This window comes from Thalassophryne amazonica, chromosome 22 (assembly GCF_902500255.1).
Source record: "Thalassophryne amazonica chromosome 22, fThaAma1.1, whole genome shotgun sequence".
Taxonomy (NCBI): Eukaryota; Metazoa; Chordata; class Actinopteri; order Batrachoidiformes; family Batrachoididae; genus Thalassophryne; species Thalassophryne amazonica.
The window spans coordinates 22,353,715-22,375,704 of NC_047124.1; the positions used below are offsets into that span (position 1 = coordinate 22,353,715).

At 42.5% G+C, this 21,990-nt stretch overlaps 1 protein-coding gene across 8 annotated transcripts in view; it reads left to right on the forward strand.

Annotated features, from left to right (window-relative positions):
- Nucleotides 1–21,990, forward strand: part of foxp2 (forkhead box P2) — a 223,351-nt gene that overhangs the window by 157,395 nt on the left and 43,966 nt on the right. For all 8 annotated transcript variants that reach the window (XM_034163713.1, XM_034163719.1, XM_034163717.1 and 5 more), the window contains 3 exons: nucleotides 2,971–3,157; nucleotides 4,615–4,888; nucleotides 10,397–10,501. In XM_034163713.1, coding sequence (XP_034019604.1) covers nucleotides 2,971–3,157; nucleotides 4,615–4,888; nucleotides 10,397–10,501 — 566 coding nt within the window. The remainder of the gene's footprint in view (nucleotides 1–2,970; nucleotides 3,158–4,614; nucleotides 4,889–10,396; nucleotides 10,502–21,990) is intronic.

Consider the following 21,990-nt stretch of genomic DNA (forward strand, 5'->3'; position numbering starts at 1 on the left):
TTTATTTTTAATGTGTCATCATGTGGGGTTTTGGCTGTACTGTGCTCTGCTCTTGTTATCCCTCTGCGGCTTTTGTTGTGGTTAAATCTCCAGAGGTCGTCATGTGTCCTTGCAGCTGCAACAGGAAGAAAAAGTTCAAAATGTTTAACTTTTGATATCACCGATGGCTGCAGCGTGCCCGGTGTTGCTGTCGCAGTGATGGTTGTGTTTTTCATAATAAACAGTATAACAACTATTAACTATTATATATATATCAAATCCATTTGCATCAGTTTATGAAGTGGCTCTTATCTGTTTGTGTTGTGTTTCTTCTTGATAATTACATCTGCCAAGGACGTAATAAAATCACCAGCGTTTATTTATTTGTCTGTCTGTCTTTTAGCAGGATTATTTGAAAACTACTGCACGAATTTTGATTAATGTTTCAGCTCAGATAGATATTGGAGGATGGAAGACTCCATTAAATATTGGAGATGATCCGGATCCAGATTCTGGATCAAGATTTCACTTTACACAGGCTTTGAAGGATTATGCCAAAGCTACTTCACTGATTCTCACCAAATTTGCACCACAGACAGATATTAGGCCATGAAAGACTCCACTGAATTTTGGAGGTGATCCGGTGTCCCCCCCCCCAAAAAAAAAAAGTGTACAGCGCACATCTGACACTGACTCTCTACACCCAAAGCGATCAAATGGATTAATGTGATTATTAACCATCAGATGACAAAGTAAAACCTTTTAAATCATTCTAACGTCAGTTTTAAGCAGAAACAAGGCTGTTTTAAGCAGAAAACAAGGCAATAATTGGCGAGTTGTTACTGGCGCTCTGAAATGACGTAGGTGCTGCTGCAGCAGCAGCTGCTGTACGCTCTGATCACTCCGCCGTCTTTTATGATGAAATAATGCTGAATTTATGTGGGAATGATTGTTGTACAAAAGCTTCAGATATCTGTCGCTGAGATAGATGATGACTGGAGTACAGTTTGAAGCAGAAATGAGGTGATAATCTGCAAAACACTGGTGACACTCAGAAATGATGCTGCTGTGGTCTGAAATGATGCCTCAATCAATCAGTCAAACTTTATTTATATCACCCCTTCCACAGCTTAAAGGGTGACCAAAGTGCTTTACCATCAGATAAAAAACACAGAGAATGGCTTAAAACCATAAGACAAATTTAAACAGACACATCAATAAAAATATACATCCAAAAATATTTACAGATAAGAACCAAATAAAATGTAAGAGCACTGCTGGTTATGCAAAAGCCATTATAAAAAGGAAGGTTTTTAAGTTAGATTTTAAAAGACCCAAGTCAGTGATGGTGCGGCTCTCGAGGCGGGGAGCTTGTTCCAAAGTCTGGTGTGGCCACAGAAAAAGCCCGGTCTCCCCAGTGGCAGTGTCTGGACCTCGGAACCTCTAGTGCACACTGGTTAGACAATCTCAAAACTCTTTAGCTTTAAAAACAAACATAAGAATTTTAAAATCAATTCTAGCCCGAGCTGGAAGCCAATGCAGAGCGTAGAGGACTGGGGTGGTCACACCTACGTGTGTCGGCTAATAGACGTGCTGCAGCATTTTGAACCAGTTGAAGTTGACTAAGGGAAAACTGGGACACTCCAACATGAAGTCCATTACAATAGTCCAGCCGAGAACTAATAAAAGCATGAATGGCTTTTTCCAGATCTACACGATTTAAAAAAGGCTTCACCTTTGCTAAAAGCCGTAGTTGATAAAAACTTGACTTTACCACAGAGTCCTTTTGTTTGTCAAATTAAAACCACTGTCAAACATCACACCAAGATTTCTGACTGTGGGTCTAACCAACAATCCCCCAACATCCATGATCTGTGAGTAACCAAACAGAATACACTCGGTCTTGTCTTCATTTAGGTGTAGGAAATTCGAAGACAACCATTGTTTTATTTCTACAATACAGCTGGCCACCCTTCCCCCAGTGACCGTGTCAGTTTGTTCCAATGGGAGAGAGATTTGAATGTCATCTGCATAACAGTGAAACGACATATTGTGATTTGCAATGATTGAACCAAGCGGCAATATGTACAGGGAAAAGAGAGTGGGGCCAAGGATTGAACCTTGTGGAACACCACACACAAGAGAACCACTTGAAAAGGCCAGAGGATGCGCAATGATGGCAGGGGGTGCCGATTTTTAGGGGGGACCGTTCGGTCTGCGACACCGATTCCAGATTGGCGAACGTCAGAAATCTCAGATTGCTCGTTGATTAATAAAGTTCCTGTTATGAAACTTTTTTTAACAGCTCAAACCTGTTCTCTCTGTGTAAATGTCGCTGCCTCTCTGACAGAAGTTTGTTTTTCAGTTTGTTGTTTTTGTTGTTTTGCACAGAGCTTATGCAACTACACGTCTGGCACTGTGATAAACAACTCTGAAGCGGTGAAGATGGGGGGCGGGGGGATGAGCACATGCACATGTTTGTGTGTATTTCTGCCCGTGCATTCATCACACACACGAGACTATAAATCTCAAGGTTTTTTTTTCTTTTTCCTGCTCCCCTCTGGCCACATAAGCTGTAACAGACCATCGGCGGAGGCGAGACAATTAACTATCAGGGTTAGTATGGAGGGGGATTAAACCAGCGGCTTAGTATCATACACAATCACTAGCCGCATACACTGACAGGCTTGAAAGGTTGTATATCAGTGCAGCTTTGTCTGTTTGCGTGTGCCGACACACACACACACACACACTCACAGAGGGGTGAAAGCACCACTGTGGTGGAGCCCAAAAATGAACACAAGCAAAGAGAGAGAGAGAGAGACACAGAAACCTGAGAAGTACTGCCGAGGTCACAGCAGAGGCAAGAGAGCGCCGGCTCTTTTTCACACAGCTAAAACATTGACGGTCTTTTCCTCTCCCTCTCCTTCAGTTGTTAATTCGCCTGTAATTTTCCCTCCCTCTTCTCCTCTCCTCACCTCCTCTCTATAGCAACAGCAGCAGCAGCAGCAGCAGCAGCTGGCCGCCCAGCAGCTTGTCTTCCAGCAGCAACTCCTGCAGATGCAGCAGCTCCAGCAGCAGCAGCACCTGCTCAACATGCAGCGGCAGGGCCTCCTCTCGCTGCCCGGGCCCGCTCCCGGCCAAGCCGCGCTGCCCGGACAGACGCTCCCCCCGCCAGGTAAGTGCAGCGGCGGAAGGCAGGAAAGGACGAAGAGGGGAGGATGTGAGGAGTTTGAGAAGTGATTGTGTTGAATGTGAGCCACGTGATGAGGAACCCCAGCGGTCACATGTTTCCTGTGTTTAGTGCACAGGTTTGGTTTTTAAGTGTGCTCTATTTTCACTCTGTGCTGCATCTAGTGTCCCTGTGCCTGTCTGTCCTACTCTTCTGTCCTTCTGTCCTTTCTGTCTTTGTTTGTCTCATTTGTATGCATCACTAGCCCCATGTGTTATCTCTAAGTATGTCTGCCTGCTTTCATTTCATTGGTACGCTCTTCTGCTGTACACTTTTTCCTCTAACTCTCCACATAATTGTTTTTAGCTTTCCTTTCTTCTCTCTCTTTCTGTCTGATTATGGCTTTCTTTGTCTACCTCTGTTCCTCTGTCTCGTAGCTCTGCTTCGTCTATGTTTGTGTTTGTTGTTTTCCTATCTCTGTTTCTATTCCCCTGCTCCCCAACCCATCCACTCCTCTCCTTCCCCGGTTGTTGTTGTTGTTTACTGCCTTCACGGAGAGCCAGGGAGAGGAGAAATGGAAGAATAAAAGGACAGAGAGAACCCGGCTCCATTTTCTCCTCCTGAGCTACGTAAACACCTGTGTTTGTTGTTTACCATCAAAATGGCGGAGATGGAAAACAGCAGGCAAGGAGAGAAAAGTCAAAAAGGATGATTTGATTTGTTGCCTCATCTGGTTAGCCAAAGCATTTGTAAACCGTGTTTTCACAGTTCACACACCTGGTCAGGTTCGGCACCAGGTTTTCCCAAGCAACAAACACCTCAGCATGGAACTTGTGTGTCCTAGTAACCAGTCACCACGCTGCTTGGCATCGATCATCAGAAATCGGAAAGGTTTGATAAAGTCATGCCAGTTTTGAACTGCAGCTGCCTCAGTTCCAGCTAGCTTGGTGCATTTTTGGCGTACACACTTTTCATGCCAAGCATGGGAGGAGTTAACCTGAGATATCAAGACTTCAGAAGAAAGAGTACCCCAGCTTCACCCTGAGTTGCCCTGGACCTGCCTTGGGTCATCCTAGACAGGACGGGTGGAGCCGAGGCACCTGGGAGTCCACGGAGCTAAGAACAAAAAGGACTTTTCAAGACTTCTGTTGAGCGCTGTGCCAAGCTGGACCTGCTCGATGAGTTGCCTCTTATAGTGGAAAACTCAGGCCAGGTGTGAGAGCTGCTAAACACTCTTTTAAGACAATAAACTTGTTGTAAAGTGATTTTGAGGCAGGAAACTAGATAAGTAACAAAGTTAACAAATCATCTGAAGGTAAGAAGAAGAAACATTTTAGGTCAGAATGAAGCAGCATTCTGTCTTTCAACTGCTCACAACTTTTCAGACTGTGGAGTCAAGTTTGCAGACTTTGATTCTGTCTTATTCTCTTTTTTCCCCTGTTGCTTTTATTGTCTTTCTGTAGCTGGCCTTAGCCCCGCAGAGCTCCAACAGTTATGGAAGGATGTAACCGGAGGCGGTGGTCATGGTATGGAAGACAACGGTATCAAACACAATAGTAGCGCCACTGGCAACGGTGGGGGTGGCGGCGGTCTAGACCTCACCACCAACAATTCTTCTTCAACTACCTCCTCGTCCAATCCCTCCAAAGCATCGCCGCCCATCTCGCACCATTCGCTCGTCAACGGCCAGTCTCCTGCCCTCAACCACAGACGAGAGAGGGAACGAGAGCGAGAGAGGTAGAAGTCATGTATCCTCTTTTTCCACCTCCCCACCCCCCCCCCCCCCCCCGAGAAGAAATGCAGAAAAGACGAAATAAAAGATGTTTACATCTTCATGTTTGCCACCCCTCACCTCGTACGCCTTGCATTTTTTGTTTTTTATTTTAGTTTTAGTTGTTTTTGAGCAATTCCACGTCGGAACACATCAGAACGCCGCACTCTCACCGAGAACATTTGTCCCCTTTTAGCATAACAGCTGCAGGTACGGGGAAAACATGCTGTGTTGTTTGTTTGTTCAGTAGTTTATTAGTGTCTTGGTAATGTTCAAAATAAGAGCTGCGCTCTCCCAGGAGACCACCTGTGCCATTGAAGGCACTTAGCTTGCGCGCAGATATCAAAAGCAGGGAGAAGAAGCCATGCAGACAGACGCGCTTACAACAAGCCTCTCTGGCAACCAAGACAAGGTACCCTCCCTGTACATTAAGTATTTAGTGCTTTTTTTTCCTCTTTTGAAAATTACCTCCCGCGCGCACTTGTCATGTAAACAGAATACTTGATGCCTTGAGTGGCTTTTCTAGGATGTTTATCCTTGTGATGGTGTCTTTTATAAATGCAGCCAGCACCAAAACACTGACTGTTCACATATCTGCCTATCTGGTCCATGCATTATTCAAAGGCTTTTCTTGGGCGATATTATAATAAGGACTTAGGGTAGCGATGTGTGTCTGTGCGGATGCTCGGCACAGACTGGAGGTGGAAGTGCTGTGTAATTGGTTTAAAGTAGATGCTATCTCTCCAACACCACTAAAAGGAGGCTTGAATAAGATATCTGTAGTCGGAAGACGGGGAAGGAAAGGAGGTAGGAATGGAACAAGAAAGGAGCAAAAGACTTTTTATCTGCCCGTGTCCCGAGGGGTGTTTGGTGTCTCATCATGATCCATCATCGTGAGTATTGTCAGGAGCGCTGCTTACTAACACGCCGCAGATCGATGTGGGGAAATCCCCTCTGTAAAACCCAATATGAGCCCACGTACAGCCATCGACCACACACATACACAGGCAGCCGCCCGCTGTACACAACGCACACGCGCCAGTGCCAAAGCCTAAAGGTTAAACTGTCATCTTTAATAGGATGTGCTGTCTAGGCAGGGTCGTAACGTATTTGGGTGCCATTTGAAGACGCACCAGAGCACCCGTGCTCCCCTTGTCCTTGAAGAACAGAAGTTTTGTTGAGTATTTAGTCTCCCAGTGAAAATTGTACAGCTTTCTGGATTTTTACCGTTTACCCCTCCTCTGCGTAACAGCTTAAGGAAAAAGTATCATTCAGATTTCCACTGCTGATGTTGGCCAAGCCGCTGTTTCTAACACGTCAGTCCAAACAGCCTTTAGATGGGTTACATGTTGTGGTTATTACATCCAATGCAGGTCAGCGCACAAGCGTGATACCAGATGTGGTACTATATTCCTCTTGGTCTAGTTTGGAATATTTGATGAATGTGAGGCTACAGCTAATAACTCACATTCCTACACCTTGATTATTGCAGCTTTCCTGTTTTAATTGGCCTCGCTGTATATACACTATGTCTTTATTTTACTATCCTCTGTATACCCCCAGCTGAAATCGCCCCTTCTGTCTTTCTGCCCTCAAGCTATTGACATTTTTGTGACCTGTTTGACACACATGCAACAGTGGTCTTGGTGGTCACCAGACGTAGACTTTTCCAATGAAAGAGACTGAGAAAAAGCTCATTCCAAGCTGCTTGTGACTTCAAAACCAAACATGTATTGAGAGAGACAAAGAGAGAGAAGGCAGAAGAGTCTACATTGATGTAAATCCTTTCTGTAGGGTTGTGTGAACTTGTAACTGTGTTCTTACCTCCGCCAACGAAGATGGGATTCATGAAATTTTTTACTGAAGATTCATATCCTGATAAGCAAGAACTGATTTTCAAGGTCATAGGTCAAAGGTCAGAGTCAGGAAAAATCTTGGAAATTTTGAAAAATCCCTATCCTTTAACATTGAACGAATTTTCACAAATTCATACCTAGGGATGGGTATCGATAACCGGTTCCTTTCAGGTATCGTTAAGAAATGATTTGATCCACCGACATCAATAAGCTTTATGCTTAACGATTCTGTTATCGGTCCTTCATAGTGGCCGTTGTTTTGGGGGGTGTTTGTCAGGAAAATGATCATTTCTCTACATTGATTACAGACCCTGCAGCGGGTCCATAATCAACTTTTCTGCAGCGCGGCTTTGCTGTGAACCTTGAACCAATCGAAGCAGTGGTTCGCAGATTGAAACAATGTTTCGATCTATTGCTTCGTTTATTCTTTCTTTCTTTCGCTTAATTTTCCCCCGCTAAAATCCTAAAGAGCATACGTCTGTGAGTATTATTTACCTTTTCTATGTTAAACTGACCTGTTATGGTCTTCTGAAACAGTTGATAGATATATTTTATAACTTAAGCACGGGAGCGATGCTAACACGTTAGCATGTCTATGGCATTTTCAATGTTAAAAGTTAGCATTAAGCAGTTGCAGCTGTCATCACATTCGGGTGCATTTGTTTTCAAATTGTAATATTTCTTAAATTTATTTTTGTTTATATATTAATAATCTAATGATTATTATATACAATTTTAGAGAAAGAGACAAAAAGAACCTGAATAGAAACACAACAGAAAATATAAAAGCAACTAACAATGAACATACATAAATAAATAAATACATACATACGAGTACATACAGAAATAAATAAGTGTTTCCTGTGAACACCTAGTGACTCTTACACCTCCATTTCATCCCTGTCTTATTTAAGTTTAATGACAGTTTGTTTCCATCAAACCATATTTTCAATGTGTTAATTTCTTCAGTGATTTCCTCCAGAACTATCTGCCAAACTAGAAAACTGCTGCATCCTAGTATGAGCAGAATACTACTTGAATGAATATGAATAAGGAAAATTGTTTTTTTTTTTTTTTCTTACCTAAATGGATGCTGCACTCACTGAAGTTTATCGTCTGGAATAGTCCCAGATTGCATTTCAGAGCTTCTAGAATTGAAACATTTTCGTGCGGGTGGTGTTGGGGGTAATTTTGGCTTTCAGCTTTTTTTTGTTTTTCACCACTTCATCCCTGAATATGTCAATCGTGAGTCACGTTTGTGCGGATTAAAGTCACTAACTGGGACTCCTGTCTTGTTGCGAGAAAGAAACGAGAATCGTCCTCCGTTCTGTTCACACAGCTCCAAACGTTGCGCGGCTCTCTGACGAGTCAAGTTAGAACGATAGAGTCCAGTCTGAATTAATAACTTCAAAGTGAAACACCGTTTTGTTTATTTTTATTTATGTCCAGAGATCAAGGATACAGTGACCAATTTCATATTTATTTACGTTAAGACTCAATGAAATACATAGAAAACCTGTAAAGCCTACTTTTAGTACAAAATTCACGAGGTATCGATAAGGGAATCGATAAGGAATCAGAGCGATAAGCAGAATCGATAATGGCATAGATAGATAAAATCTTATCAATACCATCCCTATTCATACCTCTCTCAAAAGCAATCAGATTTCTTTCATATTTGGGAGCATTATGTCGGATGGTATCCTTTATCAACTGACAAAGTTTGATCCGGATCTGATCCAGATTACAGATTTTGTGGTCATTTAAATGTAACATTGAAAACCCCATTTAATGTATATTTTACATTATATCTTAATCAGACGTGCCGCAATCACTCTCATATTTGAAAGTGAGGTCTAGACTGGCACTCACTGTTGCCTGACAAAGTTTGATCTGGATCTGATCCGGATTGTGGATTTTGTAGACATTTGAATTGAAAATTGAAAAGCCCATTTGGTGTACATTTTGCATTATAACTCAAACATAAGTGCCTCAATCACTCTCATTTGTGACAATGAGGTGCAAACTGGCACTCTCAATGAATAGAATAAGTTTTGCGTCTGAGCCGTATTGCAGATTTAGTGGATATTTGAATTTAATATTGAAAAGCCTTCGTGCAGCACATAACTCCGCCACATAATAACGCGCGGAATTCCTCCGCTCCTCTTTCCATGACAAAAACTCCTGTAACAGTGGAATGTGCCGTTCATTTCTAAACTGGACGCTGTGTTGATCCGAGACGTCATCTGACTAGCACATAAATTGCGGAAGACGTGGACATCAGCACTTTTTCGGCACATTGAGACAGACGTGCAGAGGAATTCCGCGTGTCGGGACTTTTCCGCATGGCGCAAAGCAACGCCGTGATGAAGACTCACAGGACATGTTGGGGCATGTCCGCTCATGCACAATTTCTCGGATATTCACCACGACTGAAAGCAACCGAAAGCCGTCTGAGCCATCTGAAAGCCATCCTGTGAGACCAACACGGAGGTGGTTTTGTCCCGCGCCATGAGCGGCACGGTGGCACATCCCTCCGCTCCTCTTTCCATGAAAAAAACTTCTGTAACAGTGTAATGTGCCGAAAAAGTGCTGATGTCCACGCCTTCTGCCTTTTTTTGTGGAAGTCAGACGACATCCCGGATCAACAAATCCTTCACGTTGGAAATGATCTGGTTGTTTCAGCGGGGTCTGAGCATGTCGATCGGCGCTTGGAGCGTGGCACGCTCTCAGACGCTGTGGGCGGTCTTTAAACCGGCTGGAGCACTCCTTAATCTGTGTAATCCCCATAACATCATCCCTGAAAACCATATGAATGACATAACCATTACTGTAGTACGTACTAGTGGCAAGCGAGTGAGTCGTACGGATCCAGTTGAAATTTACTAGGCCACTGCCTTCTTCCCTGTCCTTTGACCCTTTTTTGGCAATGGCAGACTGTTTTAAATGGGCCCCGATACTTAAGAAATGTATATTTGTACAATGCTTTGGCCCATTACATACTGTTACAGTTTTCATGTATGCCCGCTTTGAATTTTCCCATGTAGTTCTTCTCCTGCTCCGTCATTGGATAGCGTATTGTAGTCTGTATGAACACTATGCAAGTACTAGATCATCTGCGTACTACTAAATGCCAACTGAGAATTCAGATACCCGATGGACAGTGACTTATTGCTTTTGACAATACAATACATTACTATGAGTATTTGGATATAGCCAGTCTGACTCTCTCGGTGATGACCACACCTGCTCCTAATCCATCATCAATCCAGCATCCACCAGCTGTTCAGTAGGTGATAGACATGTCTGTGGGATATTAGATGGCAAAACAAAGGTCTTTTTGAATTGATTTCATGCAGATTTGAAAGAGTTTCATCTCATTCTCTGCCCTCTTGATTTGAAGACTTACAAGATGGTAGTGCTTATTGTTTGTGAGTTATTGCGTTAACAAACTGAATAGCATGGACTCCTCTCTCTCTCTCTCTCTCTCTCTCCGTCACGCAGAGGAAAATCTTCAACTCTCATTTTCTAAACAAACTCTCTTGCATGAGCTGCCTCCCTTTTCTGTTTTCCTTTGGCTCATTTGACCTTTCTCTGTGTTGGTGTGGTGTGGTCCAGTTCTTTACATGAAGAAAATGGAGGGTCGCATCCCCTGTATGGTCACGGCGTATGTAAGTGGCCCGGCTGTGAAAACATCTGCGAGGATTTTGGACAGTTTTTGAAGTAAGTCTTATTAACATCTGCATACAGCAGTATAATGTTTATTTTCTAGGCTCATATCCTCTGCCACAGCGCCTCATTACGGGTTACAGAGAAAACACTGCCACCTTTCAAACACACCATGTTGACCTTCCCGACAGCCAGTTGACACTGCCACCTTTCAAACACACCATGTGACCTTCCCGACAGCCAGTGACAGAGTTCAGCTTTAGCAGTACAGAATTCAAGCCAACGCTCACCCGTAACAAATCTCCTTCCCTTGGTGGAAGGACCTGATACGTTGTGAAAAAACCGTCAAACGCTAATGGCAACTTGCACGGCCGCACACTTACCTCTGCAACAAAAGCCCCCTTTCACTGTTGTCATGGTGCAGGCGACAGAGTGAATGAACTCTTCATGCTCCATCAACAATTTAGTTAATTAGCTCATTTGTAATTGGCCGGCTTTGTTGCCAGGATGTTAGCGGGGGGGGCATCAAAAGAAGAAGGTGTTTGCAGCGCCACCGATTACAGGTTATCACATTGCCACTCACCGAGTCTCTCCCTGCCCTTGCTACAGCTCTCTCTGTCTCTCTCTCTCTCTCTCTCTCTGTCACACACACAGAGAAGAAAAGAAAGGGAGAGCTTTAATTTGAATATTCTAATTAGATTTGTAATTAACTGTGAAATAACGATCTGGCGAGCGTTTTTCACAGGTTGTACATGTCCATATAAATTCTCCCAAACTCTTGAAATTGGGACATTATTCTTGTGTATTTGTGCATTTTTCCATACGAGTGATGTTAATAAGCAGAAAGCTTTAAAGAAAAAAAAAAGTCTGCTACAAGAAGCTATTCTGCCCTCAGGGAGCTGCTGCAGGATTTAGGTCACACTTTTGCTAATTCCACAGAAGTTTATGAATTAAAGGTATAAAAAAAAATTGTAGCTGTGAAATGAATGCATCTAATAAGCCTCGTGTTTGTCTGCCTGGTTTGCAAATGGCTACATAGGAATATTTGTACTTTATCCACGCATACATTCTGCCAAGATAATCTAGAACTTCTGATGATGGATTAACACGAATGCTAATGAATGTTCCAACTACTGTTTATTTCACACTGTCATGATCAAAAAAGGTCTGTGCACCAATCAAACATTTCCTCTTATCAGTAAGAACAGGTCGGTAGGTGGTGAGGTGATGGTTTAGAGGTTAAACCAGTGGGCTTTAACCATCAGAGGATCCCTTAGACTGTTGTTCAGACTGACAGTTTCATGCAGACTGGTATCCCCGTCAACCAAAAGAGTGTACATTTGCCTTATAGTTGTCTGCAGCAGTTTGAACAATAGCTCCATTGCTTATGCTATTAGTGTTGACATTTGTTTGAAAAGTTTACAGCCTGCTTGGAATTCATTGTTGATGCCTTGAGCAATAAACACACAGTACTTCCTGTGCTTATGCAACTTTATTAATGCAAAAATACCTGCTAGCATCGTTGTTGGCGTCACTGACGAGCAGTGTTGATGTTTCAAACCAGTGATTTGTGAGATATTTTTGACAGGGGCTAAACAGCATTCTGCATAGTGAGGGAGGACTGTGTGCCTGTGATTAATGGGTGTCTGTCCAGATGTGAAACTGGTGTAAACCTGTCTCTCAATCTATATCCCAGGATATTATTTAGGCTACGCTCTTTGATACCCCCCATGATCCCCACCCCTCCCTACTCACAAATGCACAAAATAATAAAAGATACAATATTACATTTTTGTTTTCATGTCAGACACTAAAGACAGCGCGTTGTCACTCAATATGCTTTAATACTTACTAGGGATGGGATGACTAGTCCAGTGATGAATGTTTCAGGAAATTCCCGGAAATCCAGGTTTTTACTTATGTGATGAACGTATTCGGGTTATTTTGCTAGCATACATCTCAGAATCCATTAATGCTCCACCCCCAAACAGTTGGTGGCAGTAATGCACCATGTTGGTTTACAAACCGCCAATAAACTCGAAAGAAGAAGTTGGTGATCTCGAAGATGGCGGCGTGGCAGTAGCTCGCAGCGGCCGCTCCGGATACAAAAATGGTGCTTTTTGTTATTTACATGTGTTTTTCCTCAAGTTCTTTGGTACATGGACATAAGAACCACCTCTGTCCATGTGTACGACCGACAGACACTGCTGCACCACCGAAAACAAACAAGCAACACTGTAAATCATGAGCTGCGAGACACGCTGCGTGGTTTCGGACTACTACGGCAACCAGTCCCCCAACCCCCCCAGACCGCGGCCTCACCTGAAGCCGTTGGCCGACAGAGGGGGCACCGCAAGCGGTGCGCGTGACTACGGAAGCGTGGCAAGTCGTCTGGAGTTTGTGCTAGGCTAACAACAAAGCCAACTCGACCAGCTCTCCCGTCCATCCTGCTCTCCAATGTCTGCTCCCTGGAGAATAAACTAGACTGCATCCGACTTCAGAGAACCACAAGACGAGAATCTGGAGACTGTTGTGTCTTTGTCTTCACAGAGACGTGGCTGAGTGACAGAGTTCCTGACGCCGCCATTCAGCTAGACGGACTAGCCGTGTTTCGAGTCGACAGAAATTTAGCCCTGTGCGGTAAGACTCGCGGTGGAGGACTCAAAACGTTTTTAACGTATTTTGATGAAATTTTAGAGGATCAAGTGATTAAATTTTAGTGTTGATCCGGATCATGATCCAGATCACAATGCTAACGTGTTAGCATGTCTATGGCATTTTCAATGTTAAAAGTTAGCATTAAGCAGTTGCAGCTGTCATCACGTTCCAGTGCATTTGTTTTCAAATTGTAATATTTCTTACATTTATTTTTGTTTATAGAAATTTTGTGGAGTGCTTGGAAATGACAAGAGGAACAAGTGATTAAATTTTAGTGGTAATCCGGATCACGATCCGGATCCCGATGCTAACGCGTTAGCATGTCTATGGCATTTTCAATGTTAAAAGTTAGCATTAACCAGTTGCAGCTGTCATCACGTTCGGGTGCATTTGTTTTCAAATTGTAATATTTCTTAAATTTATTACCTCCGCCAAGGAGGGTATGTTTTTGGTCACGTTTGTTTGTTTGTCTGTCTGTTTGTCAGCAGGATAACTCAAAAGGTTTTGAACGGATTTTGGTGAAATTTTGTGGAGTGGTTGGAAATGACAAGAGGAACTATTGATTAATTTTAGTGGTGATCCGAATCACGATCCGGATCCAGGAATTTTTTTAAAGGATTCTCACCATTGCGGGATAGGGGGAATTTTGACATTCTAGTTTCTAACTCCACAAAACCAAGGCAGAAAGGCTTGAAAAAATTAGGGTGTAACATAGTCAAATGTTCTATCAAACAACAAAGTTTGGTGATGATCGGATTCCAGATTCTGGATCTGGTGATCCAGAATATGCAAAAATATAGGGAAAATAGAAATGTGTCAGTGTGAGGTGACAAATGAAGCTAGAGATGCACAACTAACACCAAATTGTAGCTGAATCTGTACTGATTCAGTAAGGTGTCATCAGATTTGATGTAGCTTCAAATGTTATGGAGCTAGATCCAGAAGAAAACCGCCATTACCGAAAAATCGTTTTTATACAATAACCTTTGAACTAATAAAGACATAAAGTGATTCCAAGTTCTAGTGGTATGTTTTCATGGTCAAGGATGTCAAATATACAGAAAGAAAAGTGTATGTGTCATAGTTTTGATTGTAACATTGTGAATAGATTGTTTAGAGAAGTGTTTCATAAATGTTAAAAAATTCTATATTTGCAGTTTAGTTGAATAATAAATTGAATTTTGTCTCTTATTTGTTTTTGTCTATAAGCACATGCAATATCAATATCAGTGCTCAGATGACAGTAGCTTCTGGGAAGGTGCAAGTTGCAATAAACTGTGATGCCAAGTGCTAAGGATACATGCTATCCAGTCACAGCAGATGAAACTTTTTTTACTACTGAGCAAACATCATTGTTAGACTTTTTTAGGTTCAATGATTCCACGGTGTGTAGATGTTATGGCATCAGTGACCCCATGGTCTTGGCGGAGGTTTGCACTCTCTGAGTGCTTCTAGTTTATTCATTTATTTATTTATTTTTCGGTTGCGAGAAATCACCACAGAGGACCCAGTAGAGATCTGCATTGGGATTTGGCACAAATTTGTATGCCAGTTGCCTTTCCTGACATAACGTCACTTCTACATGGAGAACCATGTGCTTCTCTTCATTTTCCTCTTGTACTAATTGGGATCCACTCAACTTCTGAGATCTGATGGGATCAACTGTGCACATAGTGGCATGGCTGCCGTACATTATTATTTTTGGTGTTTTTTTTTTTTGTTTGTTTTTTTATTGGAGTGAAAATAAACCAGCTCTGGCCATTGATTTATGAAACACAGAAGGGAGTATCATCTGGACAAGAGTGTTGTAGTCTGTCTTAGGCAAAAATATACCCTGGGGTATATCATCCAGGACTCTTTTATACCCTGAGGTGTATGTTGGACTCAGCCAAATTATACCTCAGGGTGTTGATTCACAGGAAGTTCAGCTGACCTGCTACACCCGGTGAGCCACCTCAAAGCAGAAAATACAGCAACCTAAGACAAAGAAATTTCTAGTGTAATTTCAGGAGGAAAACTTTTGAAAAGCCAGGTTTTTATGTACTATATACAGTGTACTTTTCAGAATACATGTGTGTCATACCAAGCACAAGAGTTTACCTCACAGCTTGGGGACAGATGTGTGTGAGGAAACAAGTCTGTCTTGGATTAGCATTTGTCCCCTCAACCTAATACACTTACTTAACCAACACATTACATCACCCCGTCTCCCTGCACTGTATGCAACCGAATGGAAGTCTGTGGACTCTGTGGATGCTGCTATACATAGTAGCTTAGCCGTTTATTTACGCGAGGACAGAAACACTGTGTGTAAACAATGTGCCAGCAGATACCATAAGCTGCTAAAGCAATGCAAAATGACACGCGAGCGAGGCGGAGAAGATAGGTAGGTTTCAAACGGGAAAAGAAGAGCACAGGTTGGCAGACGGTTTTTGTTGGAACACTTGCCAGAACATTGGCTGCTACAAAACAGAACACCGTTCCCCCCCCCCCCCCCACCACACACACACACACAACCACATACACACACACACACACCCCTGGAAGTCAGTGGCTGACTCTGTACTGTAACCCAGCCGACGCATGAAAACAGACACCGACAAAGACGCCAGGCTTGTCATCAGAACAAAGATGGGTGCTCGGTAGCGTGCCTTGGAGCAGTGATTGTCGTGTCACACGGAGTCCTTTCATGTTTCCGGAGATGCCGGTCGACTACACACACCCAGCCACGCGCCCATGCGCATACGTACATGCACAGTTTAAACTGGGGTTACATAAAGCGGGCGTCACATTTAGATGACAGTTTAGATGTTGGTAGTTGTGTGGTTGCGTGATGCGGGGGGAGTGCTGAAGTGTGTAGTAGGGACCCAAGTCAAGCTAGCATCTCGTAGCTCGCTGTAGGAGCTCAGTGCTGATGACACGTTTAGTCATCCTTTGTTTTGTTGCATGAAGAAACTTGTCAAGATCAGCGTTTAATAGCTCTTCAGCTCTCTTTTAAGTGTTCTCACCTGGAAACGGTAGCCTGGAGGTGGCTGGCACCCTGAATTAGCTCTCTGAAGTTCAAAATGAAACATCGGCGTGAATGTTTCTTAAGTGGCAGGTTTTGCGGGTGGGGGGGTTGAGCGAGTGTGTGTGTCTGTGTGTAACAAAAGGAGGTGAAATGTGGTATTTTATTCAGAGTATATGGTAATTCTCTGAATAGAAAATCAGATTAATGATAGAATATTTGACCAGTTCTTTTGTGTTGCTTGTGCGTGTTTGTATTAACTGCAGTAATCTTTGTGTACATCACTACTGCTATTAATTTACGCTACGTGTCGTCCTCACTTTGGCCTTTTGCCACACTTCTCGCTCAATAGCTGACATATGGTATCTCCACAGAAACATACAGACTCCCACTTGTTTCCACTCTCTGTCACCACTGTGCTCTTGTTATTACTGGCAGGCAGACCGCGTGTTAAAATGGCAAGCTCAGCTGCTAACCTGAACGTTGGTGTCTGTAACCCGCTGCTAATTAAACCCACAAGGCAGCAGCAAAGTGTCTTCCTCTCCATACGCTGTACACACACTCACATTGTGGAGGCAGGCGGGCCCCGTGGCCCCTGGATAGATAGCTAAGTTCTCCTCCACCACCCCTTCACATACCTGCTGCACTGTTACGAGATCTTTTAAAACTGAGGCCACCACCACAGAAAGTGTGTGTGTGTGCTTACAGTGCATACAGAAAGTATTCACAGCATTGCACTTTTTCCACATTTTTTTATGTTCCAGCCTTATTCCAAAATGGATGAAATTATTTTTTTTTCCTGAAAATTCTACACACAATACCCCATAATGACAATGTGAAAAAAGTTTTTTTCTTTACGTAAGTATTCACAGCCTTTGCAATGAAGGTCAGAATTGAGAGCAGATGCATCCTGTTTCCACTGATCATCTTGAGATGTTTCTACAGTTTAATTGGAGTCCACCTGGGGTAAAATCAGTTGTTTGGACATGAATTGGAAAGGCGCACACCTGTCTATATGGTCCCACAGTTGATAGTGCATGTCAGAGCACAAACCAAGCATGAACTTAAAGGAATTGTCTGTAGACCTCTGAGACAGGATTGTTTTGAGGCACAAACATGGGGAAAGGTGCAGAAACATTTCTGCTGCTTTGAAGGTCCCAGTGAGCACACTGGCCTCCATCATCTGTAAATGTAAGAATTTCGGATCCACCAGGACTCTTTCTAGAGCTGGCTACCCATCTACACTGAGTGATAGGGGGAGAAAGGCCTTAGTCAGGGAGGTGACCAAGAACCAGATGGCCAGACCATCAGAGCTCCAGCATTCATCTGTGGAGAGAGGAGAACCTTCCAGAAGGACAACCATCTCTGCAGCAATCCACCAATCAGGCCTGTATGGTAGAGTGGCCAGACGGAGCCATTCCTTAGTAAAAGGCAAATGGCAGCCCACCTGAAGTTTACCAAAAGGCACCTGAAGGACTCTCAGACCATGAGAAACAAAATTCTCTGATCTAATGAGACAAAGATTAAACTCTTTCGCGTGAACGCCAGGCGTCATGTTTGGAAAACCAGGCACCATCCCTACAGTGATGCATGGTGGTGGGAGCATCATGCTGTGGGGATGTTTTTCAGTGGCAGGAACTGGGAGACTAGTCAGGATTGAGGGAAAGATGAATGCAGCAATGTACAAAGACTTCCTGGATGAAAACCTCCCCCAGAGCGCTCTTGACCTCAGACTGGGGCGATAGTTCATCTTTCAGCAGAACAGTGACCCTAAGCACACAGCCAGAATATCAAAGGAGTGGCTTCAGGACGACTCTGTGAATGTCCTTGAGTGGCCCAGCCAGAGCCCAGACCTGAATCTGATTGAATGTCTCTGGAGAGATCTGAAAATGGCTGTGCACCGACGCTTCCCATCTAACCGGATAAAGCTTGAGAGGTGCTGCAGAGAGGAATGGACAAAACTGTCCAAAGATAGGTGCACCAAGCTTGTGGCATCATATTCATGAAGACCTGAGGCTGTAATTGTTATCAAAGGTGCATCGACAAAGTATTGAGCAAAGGGTGTAATTATGTCCATGTGATTTCTTAGTTTTTTTATTTTTAATAAATTAGCAAAAATTTTAGAGGCACTTTTTTATGTTGTCATTATGGGGTGTTGTGAGTAGACGTTTGGGGGAAAAAGTGAATTTACTCCATTTTGGAATAAGGCTGTAACAACAAAATGTGGAAAGTGAAGTGCTGTGAATACTTTCTGGATACATTGCATGCATGCTTGTACATACATATAAGTATGTAATTACATGTGGTTGTTAGTGCGTACATTGTTGCCTTTGTGTGTCTGTGTTTGCATTCGCTGACTGAATTCATGTTTGTGTGTCATGCAACGACAGTCTGAGGCCAGACCTGTTCTCTGCTGGGCCTTAGTACCTCCTAATCATGCACAAAGACAATTAGCAGAGCTGTATCATCCATATATCCTGGCTTCAGTAGATATATTATTGGGTCCTTAGTGGGTGTTCATGGCATATACATATTCATATACACCTGTGGGGAAAACCTTTGAGATGTTTTGTTCTCTTTAGTAGAACAGAAAAATTGCATGAACTGGTGTACAGGTTTTTCCCCCATCCTCCAATCTGTTCCTCATCCATACGTCGCCTTGTCTGTCTGTGACGGCAGCTCACAAAGGACATTTCCTTGAAAAATTAAAGGAGTAGCCAAAACCGTTGTTATTTCAGTCATCACCCAGGTTTGCTGGCTAACACAAAAATCTCAACCTGTCTGTAGCTTCCTCGAGTCATACACATCGCTTTTTCAACTTTCAAACATATGTTTTTGTGATTGTAATAATGCAAGACCATAACGTAAAAATTTTGAGTCCTAGTCTCCAGATCATCAATCAATCAATCAACTTTTTTCTTGTATAGCGCCAAATCACAACAAACAGTTGCCCCAAGGCGCTCCACATTGCAAGGCAAGGCCATACAATAATTATGAAACACAGTCTACGTCTAAAGCAACATAACCAAGGGATGGTCCAGGGTCACCCGATCCAGCCCTAACTATAAGCCTTAGCGAAAAGGAAAGTTTTAAGCCTAATCTTAAAAGTAGAGAGGGTATCTGTCTCCCTGATCTGAATTGGGAGCTGGTTCCACAGGAGAGGAGCCTGAAAGCTGAAGGCTCTGCCTCCCATTCTACTCTTACAAACCCTAGGAACTACAAGTAAGCCCGCAGTCTGAGAGCAAAGCGCTCTAATGGGGTAATATGGTACTACGAGGTCCCTAAGATAAGATGGGACCTGATTATTCAAAACCTTATAAGTAAGAAGAAGAATTTTAAATTCTATTCTAGCATTAACAGGAAGCCAATGAAGGGAGGCCAACACGGGTGAGATATGCTCTCTCCTGCTAGTCCCCGTCAGTACTCTAGCTGCAGCATTCTGAACCAACTGAAGGCTTTTTAGGGAACTTTTAGGACAACCTGATAATAATGAATTACAATAGTCCAGCCTAGAGGAAACAAATGCATGAATTAGTTTTTCAGCATCACTCTGAGACAAGACCTTTCTGATTTTAGAGATATTGCGTAAATGCAAAAGGCAGTCCTACATATTTGTTTAATATGCGCTTTGAATGACATATCCTGATCAAAAATAACTCCAAGATTTCTCACAGTATTACTAGAGATCAGGGAAATGCCATCCAGAGTAACGATCTGGTTAGACACCATGCTTCTAAGATTTGTGGGGCCAAGTACAATAACTTCAGTTTTATCTGAGTTTAAAAGCAGGAAATTAGAGGTCATCCATGTCTTTATGTCTGTAAGACAATCCTGCAGTTTAGCTAATTGGTGCGTATCCTCTGGCTTCATGGATAGATAAAGCTGGGTATCATCTGCGTAACAATGAAAATTTAAGCAATACCGTCTAATAATACTGCCCAAGGGAAGCATGTATAAAGTGAATAAAATTGGTCCTAGCACAGAACCTTGTGAAACTCCATAATTAACTTTAGTCTGTGAAGAAGATTCCCCATTTACATGAACAAACTGTAATCTATTAGACAAATATGATTCAAACCACCGCAGCGCAATGCCTTTAATACCTATGACATGCTCTAATCTCTGTAATAAAATTTTATGGTCAACAGTATCAAAAGCAGCACTGAGGTCCAACAGAACAAGCACAGAGATAAGTCCACTGTCCGAAGTCATAAGAAGATCATTTGTAACCTTCACTAATGCTGTTTTCTGTACTATGATGAATTCTAAAACCTGACTGAAACTCTTCAAATAGACCATTCCTCTGCAGGTGATCAGTTAGCTGTTTTACAACTACCTCTCAAGAATCTTTGAGAGAAAAGGAAGGTTGGAGATTGGCCTATAATTAGCTAAGATAGCTGGGTCAAGTGATGGCTTTTTAAGTAATGGTTTAATTACTGCCACCTTAAAGGCCTGTGGTACATAACCAACTAACAAAGATAGATTGATCATATTTAAGATTGAAGCATTAAATAATGGTAGGACTTCCTTGAGCAGCCTGGCAGGAATGGGGTCTAATAAGCATGTTGATGGTTTGGATGAAGTAACTAATGAAAATAACTCAGACAGAACAATCGGAGAGAAAGAGTCTAACCAAATACCGGCATCACTGAAAGCAGCCAAAGATAACGATACATCTTTGGGATGGTTATGAGTAATTTTTTCTCTAATAGTCAAAATTTTGTTAGCAAAGAAAGTCATGAAGTCATTACTAGTTAAAGTTAATGGAATACTCAGCTCAATAGAGCTCTGACTCTTTGTCAGCCTGGCTACAGTGCTGAAAAGAAACCTGGGGTTGTTCTTATTTTCTTCAATTAGTGATGAGTAGAAAGATGTCCTAGCTTCACGAAGGGCTTTCTTATAGAGCAACAAACTCTTTTTCCAGGCTAAGTGAAGATCTTCTAAATTAGTGAGACGCCATTTCCTCTCCAACTTACGGGTTATCTGCTTTAAGCTACGAGTTTGTGAGTTATACCACGGAGTCAGACACTTCTGATTTAAAGCTCTCTTTTTCAGAGGAGCTACAGCATCCAAAGTTGTCTTCAATGAGGATGTAAAACTATTGACAAGATACTCTAACTCCCTTACAGAGTTTAGGTAGCTACTCTGCTCTGTGTTGGTATATGACATTAGAGAACATAAAGAAGGAATCATATCCTTAAACCTAGTTACAGCGCTTTCTGAAAGACTTCTAGTGTAATGAAACTTATTCCCCACTGCAGGGTAGTCCATCAGGGTAAATGTAAATGTTATTAAAAATGATCAGACAAAAGGGAGTTTTCAGGGAATACTGTTAAGTCTTCTATTTCCATACCATAAGTCAGAACAAGATCTAAAATATGATTAAAGTGGTGGGTGGACTCATTTACTTTTTGAGCAAAGCCGATAGAGTCTAATAATAGATTAAATGCAGTGTTGAGGCTGTCATTCTCAGCATCTGTGTGGATGTTAAAATCGCCCACTATAATTATCTTATCTGAGCTAAGCACTAAGTCAGACAAAAGGTCTGAAAATTCACAGAGAAACTCACAGTAACGACCAGGTGGACGATAGATAATAACAAATAAAACTGGTTTTTGGGACTTCCAATTTGGATGGACAAGACTAAGAGACAAGCTTTCAAATGAATTAAAGCTCTGTCTAGGTTTTTGATTAATTAATAAGCTGGAATGGAAGATTGCTGCTAATCCTCCGCCCCGGCCCGTGCTACGAGCATTCTGACAGTTAGTGTGACTCGGGGGTGTTGACTCATTTAAACTAACATATTCATCCTGCTGTAACCAAGTTTCTGTTAGGCAGAATAAATCAATACGTTGATCAATTATTATATCATTTACCA